The sequence below is a fragment of the Carya illinoinensis genome, chromosome 3 (assembly GCF_018687715.1).
Source record: "Carya illinoinensis cultivar Pawnee chromosome 3, C.illinoinensisPawnee_v1, whole genome shotgun sequence".
NCBI classification, from domain to species: Eukaryota; Viridiplantae; Streptophyta; class Magnoliopsida; order Fagales; family Juglandaceae; genus Carya; species Carya illinoinensis.
In genome coordinates this window covers 49,963,487-49,974,743 of record NC_056754.1, presented here as the reverse complement: position 1 = coordinate 49,974,743, position 11,257 = coordinate 49,963,487, and the positions used below count along the sequence as shown (strand labels likewise).

The 11,257-nt window shown below is 37.9% G+C and overlaps 1 protein-coding gene across 1 annotated transcript; it reads left to right on the top strand.

Annotated features, from left to right (window-relative positions):
• The first annotated feature begins 6,373 nt into the window (after positions 1–6,373).
• Positions 6,374–10,321, top strand: LOC122304918. The gene is made up of 3 exons (XM_043117179.1): positions 6,374–8,830; positions 9,340–10,159; positions 10,296–10,321. The coding sequence occupies exons 1-3, from the start codon at positions 6,374–6,376 to the stop codon at positions 10,319–10,321; spliced, it is 3,303 nt and encodes a 1,100-aa protein (XP_042973113.1).
• Positions 10,322–11,257: the final 936 nt, after the last annotated feature.

Sequence of the window (11,257 nt, the reverse complement as noted above, 5' to 3'; positions counted from 1 at the left end):
ATTCGGTTATTGCTGAATCTTAAACTTTGATTTAAAAAACAGAAAAAAAAATGTTTAATTCTCTTTTTAGTTCCTACGAAAACAAAAACTAATCTGCAGATTATGTTATTTTCTTTCTTTTTAGGTATGTCATCTTTTTGTTCATCATTTGTTTTCATTATGCAGAATAAGCAAAGATATCATATCCGGTCTACCAGCACGAGTTCTTGCCAACAACTACAGACTTTCAAATTTCCCAACACATTGAAGAAAAATAAAAGAGCCAAACAACAGAACATCTTCAACATTATCAAGCAAAAACCCCAAACAACATGATCAAGCAACGTCAAACACATCTCAGAAGACACCAAGCACTTCCAGATTACACCATGCCACCAATTTCTCGCCCAAACACAGGAAAAAATACAAGCAATGTGGACTACCGTATACGATTTCATCTTCAAAACAGAAAAACAAAAACAAAAAAAAAATATGATGATTACCCAAACAGGGGCGACGGTAGCGTCGGATTCGTGGGTCTTCGAACCGCCGGCGTGAATGGTGGAGCGAACTGATGCCTTCCAATCGTGGGATATTTTGCTGATGTTCGGTCAAGTGATTCGATAATGGCTGGCCAAAATAGGGCAGGAAAAAATGATCAGTAAATCGGAGAAGAGGGAGAGAAGAGCGAGGAAGAGAGAGGAAGAGAAACTTACCGTCGACAGCTCGGAGACGACGGCGTCTGCTGGAGAAGGCAACCGGTAGATTTGATTCGAGTGAGCTGGACGAAGAGAAGAAGGCCGAATGTGGGGAGAGCTTCGTTCGGGAGAAGCTGCAGAGAAAAGTAGTGATTTTGGGGGAAAACGGTAAACCGAGGGAAAGAAGAGAAACCGGTACACGAAAAATAATATAAATTATACAATAGACTCAGTACAGTGCCTCTTCAAGTCTGGCGAGGACCCAAGATTTACTGTAGCATTTATGTCAAACTTTTCACGTTTGACTAGGCCATTGCCACTGAAAAATAGTAAAATCCTGGCTATTTAAAACTTGGACGAGGCTTTGGCGAGACTGATGCGGATACTCTGATGGAAGATGTGAATCTTCACTGGCTGAACAGAGGGAATGACGTCGTTTTCTTTTGTCAAAACAAATACACAACCATACATTTCTTCCATCCTTGACATTAATATTTTCGGCACGAAAAAATTCACTAATCATCTCTTATATCACGTACTAATATATGATGTATTATTTTTAATTTTTTATTTAAATATATAAATATTGATATATATAAATATGTGCGTTTAAATAGAAAAATAAAAATTATAAATTATATGTTATTAATTATGTGATTTAGGGATAAGAAGTACATTTTCAATTAGATAATAGCAGTATCTCAAAACCAATTGAGGAGATGCAATCGCTAACATATTCCAAGGAAAATGCTTGATAGCCTTCCAAATGTGTTTCCTAATACATTTTATTTAAATGTTTAAAAAAGTCACCGTGTGTATTTTTTTAACATTAAAAAAAATAAAAATAAAAAAAAGCACTAGTGACACTTTTGGAAGCACATTTAGGCCTAGTTTAGGTAGCAAAGTCCTTCCAAGTCATCGTCTCATATCGTCTCAACTCAATATACAAACGCCACAAACACAAATATTTTTTAATTTTAAATTTTGAATTTTTTCATCTAATCATTACAAATTTTTCAAATAAAATATAAAAAATAATTCAATTTTTTTAAATTTTAAAATAAAAATAATATTAACAAATTATATTCTAATAATATTTTAACTTTATAATAATTTTATTTAATTTTTTTACTCTTCTTTTCCAAAATTACATAAAAATATTAACTTAAATATTTTACTTTTATTTACAAAATATTTTATTCTTATTTACGAATTATTTTATTTCATTTCATTATACAAACGAGGCCTTCAAGGAGAAGCTGTCATCGCTGATTCCAAAACACAAACTGAACCAACATGTTGAAGAGGATCAGTCACGTCAAGAAAGAAACCATGCCATGCTTTAACCAACTGAAATGCTATATGAAATGTCAAATGCGTTCCATAATTTGGGGCAGCTTTTAACGAAAGTAAAGTGAAACACCTATGTTAATGGATTTTGGTGGATGATGGAAACATTGGTTGTCTTCCATGGATGCCCTTCTCTGTGAAATCTGATATTTTCAGATTTGGAGTCACGATGAAGTCATACGTGGCAAAAAAAGCACTGATTTCTTTCAGTTAAATCACTCTTCAACCCAAATAGGATGTCTATGCTATTATTTTGTCCGCAGAACGAATTGCATGATAGCATCTCCTAAGGATTGAGTTCCGATTATAATGCCAAAGATCAATATCTTTTCAGCCTGGGATTTACTTAAAGAAGGAAGAAACTTGAAGTCAATGAATCCAGCATTCACCATACATGTTCAACCATTGAACCTACGCAGTGTATTCAGGTTGCTGTATTGTGTGTGCAAGATCGTGCAGCAGATGGACCAACAAATTCAGATGTCGTGTACATGGTTTTTGCCACCATTTTTTTTCCCACAGATGAAAAGTGGCCGCTTATACATATGATTTCTCACAAAATTCTTGTCTCCAAAAATATCCATAGAAATTGTCAGTAAAAATGTGTTGTTTCGGCAAAAAATAGTCCCCGAATTTGATTTTGTCACAATAGGTCATAATCTGCACGTTTTCTGGTTGTCCTAACGACATACAGTCGTCACTGAAGTGTTTTGTCTTTCATTAATCACTGAATTCTATTGTGACAAGCAAAAGTCGTCATTATATTGTGATTCTATAAATAGCCTACTTAGCGCGCGGGGGATCTTTTCCCTCTCTTCTCTTCGCGTCAGTCGACCCCGCCCCTACCATCCATACCATATTAACCCTGAAACCCACAGCCCTACCTCCGAAAATTCTTCCCAGAAATGTTTTTCAAAGATTGTAAATCCCAAGTGCTGCCGTAATCCATCAGTGATGCAGATGGAACAAGCAACCAGTGAATCGTCCTCGACAGCCCACATACAATCGACGATGATCTTCTGATTTTGCATGCTTCGATTCGCAATTTAGTTGGTCGATTTTCTGGGCCCTAGCTGTCTCTGCTTGGGCATCCCCTTCTTTTCACTGAGCCCTACCAAAACACTATGGTCGGCTCCCTTTACTGTGAGCAATCGAAGAGAAACTAAACTGCGAAGCTACGGTCAGGTTTTCCATTTATCAGTTTTTTGGATTTCGCCGTTCCTGTTATTCTATACTTGAACATTGGGGCATTTTATATACTTGAGAAATTGAAAGATTACCTTTAGTCATCAGGACCATGGCAGAAGCAAATACGGTTTTATTACTCTTTTTTTTTCTCGGTCAATTTGTTTGTTGTTGTCATTTATCTTTGATTATTGATTGAAATGGTTAGGTTGATACATTTCACAGCTATTATGTTGGATGGATATTGTATGGCTCTGTTTTCCTCTCCTTCTTTACCGGCATGCCAACTCTTTTAATTTCTTCTATTTTTTCTGTTGGGTTCAGAATATTGATTCCTGCAATTTACTTGGTGGAAAGCTGTAAAACTGGAAAACCCTCTGTATATTCTATTCTTTTTGATGCCTTGACTGAGATCTGTACTTATCTTTATGTTTTACTCAGTATTTTCTGTGGGTTTTTCCATTTTTGGCATCCTAAATCACAGTTCTTGTTTGGGAGAGTAAAAGTGGATGAATAGGTAAATTTTGCTTGGTTTTTTGGCTAACCGTTCTCCAAACAAAACGTATGTTCAGGATATATATATTGAACTGTCCTTGTCAGTTATAACGAATTCTTTTTCAATTTTCAATGATTTAGACTCATGAGTTTCCGGTTTGAATCAGTCTAATGTTAATGCAACTTTCACTTGTTGCTGTTGAGTCTTGATTGTTTTCATTAATTTGCAAAATACATGACTTCCATCATGATATAGTTTTATATATTACACTAATGCATTTGGGGAGCCTAACCTATTCTTAAAGTAACCCATATGCAGAGGAAGAGAGACACTACAGTTTAGATTATTTTTGCTACTTTAAGTGTATGCTATTTAATATCCTTTACCTACTCTTTTCATTTCTGTTTCTGTTTGCTGTTTTTTTTTTTTTTTTTTGGTTCATTTATTAGACTTCCCATCTTGCATAATGTGGCTACCTACCCACTGAAATAATGAGTTAAAGAAAATGTTGTTTATATTCGTTGAGCAACAATGTTAATCATTTTTGGTATAGCCCTTCAGTTCTCAGCAGGTACCTACTAATTTGTCATAACTAATTTATTAACTAAAGGAGAGCAGTCTATTTGTAACAGATTAGTTAAAGTGTTGCAATAATATAGCTAAGAAGTTGTGTTCATTTTATTATTATTTAGACTTTAAGATAGGTAGTCAAATGTTCACAATTCTATCTAGAAGTCCATGTTCTATATAGATTTTTTGTAAATCCTCTTTCTAATTGATCTGTTTATCATCATCTACCAATTTGGTCCAATAGACTTTCACTTCACCTGTGGTGTATCGGAAATATGCGCATTGACAGCTTGAGTCTAATCTAATTGTTTGTTCACTTTAGACTAGTTTTATCATCTCTCCCATAAAAAACATAATGAAGACTGGTACGAATGTTTTGCTTCCAGTATACAATAGTTTGCCTATCAACTCTGGTTTTCCATACAGCTTCTGGATCCATGGATGTAGAAGATGAATATTTATTATGTAAAATTTACTTGGCTTTTGCCATGTTCTGTCTGGGATTTGATCCACATTAAATTATTGCCTTGTCCCTTTGTATTTTTTTCCAGGCTTCCACGGCTGGCTGAGGCAATCCTCCAAATTGACCTCATCATGTATTCATGACAGACTGTGTGTAAGTTGTCATCTGTTCGTACTTTACATAGGATGGAACAGATTCTGCTTGATATGTAATACTTAAAGTTCCTACTACTATATATCCCAAAAAGGGGTCTTGTGATGAACCAAATCGGTAGATAGTTTGGTCATTGTATGAATATTTTGGGACCTATGGATGGGTTATCAACATGGGTTTGCATGGTAGTAGATTCAGGATTGCACTTAGAGTCTATTTGTAATCGAACTCATCAATCTAGCATCGTTAAACTGCCTTTTTAACTACTTCTATTGTACTAATAGAGCTTGGAATCTTGGGCTGATGGGTAATTTTCATGTTGGTATAGCTGCTGCAATTTTATATAGGCACCCAGTGGGTGTATGCCCCTTCCCGAAACATTTCAAACGTTTAAATGGACTGGATTTGTGGTTTTCTGTGATTTTTCCAAGCCGTTGTATGTTACGCTGTGATAACTGACACAGCAGTACTTATGATACTATGTTTTCGATGAATCTTTTCCACATATCTCCCTACAAAGGTTCGGCTGTAAACCACATGTTATGAGCTACTCCTACCATAATGGATTAGACCATAAATGGGTTACACGAGTCTTGTAGTGACGATTATAAAATGCATTGTTTGTTATGATTCCCCTCTGTATCATCTGTGATTTCTGATTTTACCCCTGTCAATTCGTGATAATATGGGCAGCTTCTATTGGCAGCCTATAAGCTCACACCTACCCTCTGTACGCTATTTATGTAGTTATGTACCCATATATATTTATAACTATATATATATATATATTTCTGAAAGTTTCCATTCCATTCAACTGGAATTGCTCTTGATACCGTTGGGCCAATCCCACTTGAATTTTTCCTACCTTTAACCCTTTGGCCTTTAATATTTCCAGATATAATATTAGTCTAACTTCACACTAACTACAAATATTTTCACATGCCATTATTCAATAAAAACTAGCACTCATCCCTAAAGCAGATCTGAATATTTCACTCTAGTGTGCTGCATTAGAGTGTACGGGGGAAAAATATAGCCCGCAAACTTCCCGTGTGTCGCTATATATCAGAATCATGTTGCCCACTCATATGTTTTATGTTATTCTTAAAGTCCCCCTGCTCCTGATAAGTTTGCACCTTATACCTTCCCATAGAATTCTGATATGGACAACCATTCTATCATTTGGCATGGAAATTAACCCCCTCAATGTTGCATTACAAATTGTCCATTATTGGGTGCATAAGGTGCAAATGGCTATATTCTTCTGTCCCTCACATCTCTGTGATAGCTTAATAAGCACCTTCCCAAACGACACCAACTTTTATTGGAAATCTCAAACTAAATGGCTGAAAGTGACTTCACAAATTTATTGTCATTTGTCAGGGACCTAATGGGAGCCGGTCGTGATGATTCAACTTGATAATCTGTTTGTTGAAGAAAATTTTGCATGTAGGCCTTTTTTTGGTATACAACAGTTAAATGGATAAATCTTGGATGCATATTGGAGATAGATTGCGGTCCCATGAATATGCCGAAGGAGTTAATCATTTCTTATCCATGGCTCAATCCAATGCTCCTGCCAGTGATGCCATTCGATGTCCTTGCCGGATATGTCGTAATAATTTTTTCCAACCATTTGATGTTGTGAGGGATCATTTCTTCTTGCGAGGGATTGATATAAGTTATACTCAATGGATATTTCATGGAGAAGATGATCCTTTTCATGCCAATCGGTCAGATGATGAGGACGATGGAGATGATTTTGGTGAGTACGTTGATGATGTTGATGAGATGTTAGATGACATCCGGGTGGGATCCTTCGTTAATAGTGCTCACGGTTTAAATGCTGGTGGTGGTGACGATGATGCACCAGAACCCAATGTTGGGACTTCAAGACACCATACATTTGAACAGTATGTAGAGGATGCTCGACGTCCACTCTACCCATCGTGTGCAAACTACTCAAAGCTATCATTTATGGTGAAGTTGCTTCACATCAAGAGTATTGGTGGTTGGAACGTGAAGTCTTTTAACATGGTGCTAAAGCTATTGAAATCTGCCTTCCCGACTGCTCTTTTGCCTGAAGACTATAACGATGCACGTCAGCTAGAACGTGGGTTGGGATTTAGTTACACCAAAATTCATGTATGTCCAAATGACTGTATCTTGTTCTGGAAAGAATACGAAGACAAAGATCAGTGCCCTAAATGCAAGTCATCTAGATGGGTCTCACTGACAAGTAAACACCGGGTACCTCAGAAAGTGATGCGTTATTTTCCATTGATGCCTAGGTTGCAACGCCTTTATATGTCAAAGAAGACAGCACAAGCGATGCGATGGCATAAAGAGCAGCGTATTGATGACTCGAGTTGTATGAGGCATCCAGCTGATTCCAAAGTTTGGAAAGATTTTGATAGGAAACATGATTGGTTTGCGAAAGATGCTCGTAATGTTCGTCTTGGACTTGCGAGTGACGGTTTCAACCCATTCAATAACATGAGCAAGCCTTATAGTATATGGCCAGTCATACTTCTGCCTTACAACTTGCCACCTTGGTCTTGTATGAAAGATCCATACTTTCTCTTGACATGTTTGATACCTGGTCCTAAATCACCAGGTAATGATATCGATATCTTCCTTCGTCCTTTAGTTGATGAATTGAAATCATTATGGGAGGTTGGTATTGAGACATATGATGCATTCAGTTCCGATGTTTTCCAATTACATGCATCTCTACTCTGGACTATAAATGACTTTCCTGCATACGCCAATCTTTCGGGGTGGAGCACGAAGGGGAAATTGGCATGTCCTGTGTGCAATGTAGATACAGACTCAATGTGGTTGGCCTATGGGCGTAAACATTGTTATATGGGCCACCGTCGCTGGTTGGCCCCAGACCACCGTTGGAGAAAGAATAAACGTGCTTTCAACGGTGCGCTCGAGGTGAGGCCTCACCCACCAAGACTTACGGCCCAAGAAATACTTGAATCATTACGCATGGTCTCCAACGTGCAATTTGGAAAAAGTGAACGGAAGAGGAAACGGGCACCACACGAACAAAACTGGACAAAGAAAAGCATCTTCTTCGATCTCCCATACTGGCAAGACGTGGGATTGAGGCATAACCTAGACGTAATGCATATCGAGAAAAACATCTGTGATAGCGTCTTGGGCACCTTGCTGAGTATTGATGGAAAGAGTAAGGACACTGCAAATGCACGAAGGGATTTGGAACGTCTCGGACTGAGGAAGGAATTACACTTACGTCCGGAGGGTGATCGTTGCCGGATGAGTCTGGCATGTTACACACTAAACCATAATGAGAGAATTTCCTTTTGTGAGTGGGTGTCACAAGTTAGTTTTCCAGATGGCTTCGCCTCTAATATTGCTCGGTGTGTGAATATTCGGGAAGGCAAAATTACAGGAATGAAAAGTCATGACTGCCACATTTTTCTCCAACGGTTGCTTCCGGTTGTAATTGGCAGTTATTTGCGTCCTGACATCCGGCTAGCTTTGACCGAGCTAAGTACATTTTTCAAGGAATTGTGTGCTCGAACATTGACGTATGAATCATTGCATCGCCTTCAGGCAGATATTTCTATCATCCTATGTAAACTTGAGATGATCTTCCCACCTGCATTTTTTGATATTATGGTCCACCTCGCAATTCATTTACCAGACGAGGCATTACTTGCTGGACCAGTGCAATACAGGTGGATGTATCCGTTTGAGAGGTACCTGGGGAAGTTCAAGCGCTATGTCCGGAACAAAGCCCGCCCTGAGGGTTCAATTGCAGAAGCATATGTTCATGTTGAGTGTTTAACATTTTGCTCAATGTATCTCAACGACATTGAGACCAGATATAAACGGGTTGAAAGAAACGCGGACATTCCAGATCAGCTTAATGATGAATTTTTTTCTGTATTCTCACAAAAGGTTCGTCCGCTCGGGGCGGCCAACATTCACATGCTAGCCGAGAAATGGTTTTCAAGAGCCCACTGGTATGTTCTCAATAATTGTGGCGAGATCGAGCATTACCTCGAGTAAGTGGTCCACATTTTTGTGTAAAGCAAAGATTGTTTAACGGTTACATAGTTACACCGTGAACTTATACCACTCTGTTTTGCAGTGACCATTACAACATGATTACAAGGGAAAGCACAACCAACTCTGCGCGCAGGCACCAAGCTCAATTCCCAGCTTGGTTCAAGAAACACGTACGTATTTCTCTTTAATATTAAACCGTCTCGATACCTTGGGGGTTGACGGTTTATCATTCCATTTCAACTCGACATGTTTTACTGCTATAACAAAATGCATAAAATAGCATTTTTCCAAACCAGCTAAAAAAATTAATATGCCTCATTTTTAACTAACCAAAATAACTACTAAATCTTCTAGCTATTTTATTATTACGTTGGTTTTGTCTTTTGATTGGAATATAGATTCGAGAGAAGCGTGCGATGAACCCAGCCAGTATACGAGATGAAATATATGCACTTGCATGTGGTCCCGACAAGTGGGTTGCGTCGTACGCCGGTTGCATTATGAATGGAATTAGATTTCAGACGAAGGATCGAGAGAGGCACCGACGAACTCAAAATAGCGGTTTGGTTGTTCGTGGTGAACATCAGTCAAATCCCGTTGACTTCTACGGGGTTTTGAAAGATATTATAGAATTAAGATATATGGGTTGGCGTAAGGTCTATTTGTTTCAATGTGATTGGTGGGATGTTGGTGATAAGCGAAAAGGGATTCGCGTTGGCGACCATCTAACGAGCCTGAACACTTCTCGAACATGGTATAAAGATGAACCTTTTGCTCTTGCATGCCAAGCCCAGCAGGTGTTTTACTTAAAAGATATGAGTGTGGTGGGTAGTTGGTATGTGGTCCATAAGATAACGAATAGGAATGTATACAACATTCCTTTAGTGCAGTCGGTCCAGGATGCGGATGATCCTGCAGAGTTAGTTCACGATGATGCTTTCGAGGAAGATGAAAACATTCCGACAAACGTGCCGCATGCCCAATCTAGTGATCCAGACTTGATGACTCCATTGAACAGGCTAGATGAAGAACCAATACTGATAGACCCTTCGACCATATTAGAACATCAACCATCTGATTTAGTTGACCACAATGCATTCCTCGAGGATGATGGCGTTGATGATGATCAGGGAATCGACGAAGCCGATGCTAATAGCGACAGAAGCGATGATGACAGTATTGCATTTGCCAATGATGCAAGCTCAGATTCAGAAGATGGTATGCCCTTACTTATAGTGTCATTATTTCAATTTCTCACAATGCATGGTTTGATAATTTACCTAAGTTAGGAATATACTAATGTGTCATTGCTACCAATAACAGTCAATGTTAACTCTGTCCTTTATAATGTTAGATTATCTAGCTGGAAATGACAAGTAATGAACACAGTTTACGGTCAACGTAATTTCTAACATGTCGTTTGGGCCATGCTTGCCAATACGACAATGCAGTATTTTATCTAAACTGTGTTGCTATTGATTGATTATTCCACTAACTTACACTCTATGATATCCAGAAACAATGAATGTTATGTGAAATCCGGCCAGATTTCACATAACACCATGGAATGCAGGGAGCTGATGCACCTTCCTTTGGTGTAGCTGAGGCAGATGTTGTAATAAGATTAAGGTGATAAACTACTGTATTTTTTTAAGGAGTGGTATTTCAACAATTCAAAATTGTCATGTTTTTGTGTGTAAGTTCCATGAAGTATAAGCTATCAATATTAGAGTAATTTTTTCCAAAACTTACAGTCAATGTTATATGATACTGAAGGGTGGGAAAAAACATGCTTGAGGCCTAGTTTTTTATCAAACACTATACTTGATAGAATTTATTGGAATGTTGATTATTCCCATAGATTTTGTATAGAATTAATGTAGATTAAATACTCCTTCACACTTGCTTAGTAATTGTCAAGACACAGATCTGATTATTGAGTTGTGTTGTGTCATGTTGGCAGGGGCCAAAGCTGTGATCTGCAGCCGCATATTTATAATCTGTTACATTTGATGTGCTGCAAACTTGTTAGTTGTTTGATGTGATTCTAATCAGTTGAAGATGGAATGACAGGTATCAAGAAATTGATCTAAAACCAATAGGCCATTTATACACAATCAGGTTGCTTCATTTCCAGCTCCCTGGCATGTGAGGTGGTCTTATATAACATACAGCATATGAGGTATACATGAAGTCCAACGAACATCCATACCAATCAACCAAAAAGTATGGTGTAATGCACTGCCATTAGGTATTTCTTATCAATCCAATAACCTCAATACAAGTAAATTGGATAAATGAAAGTGTGGACCAATT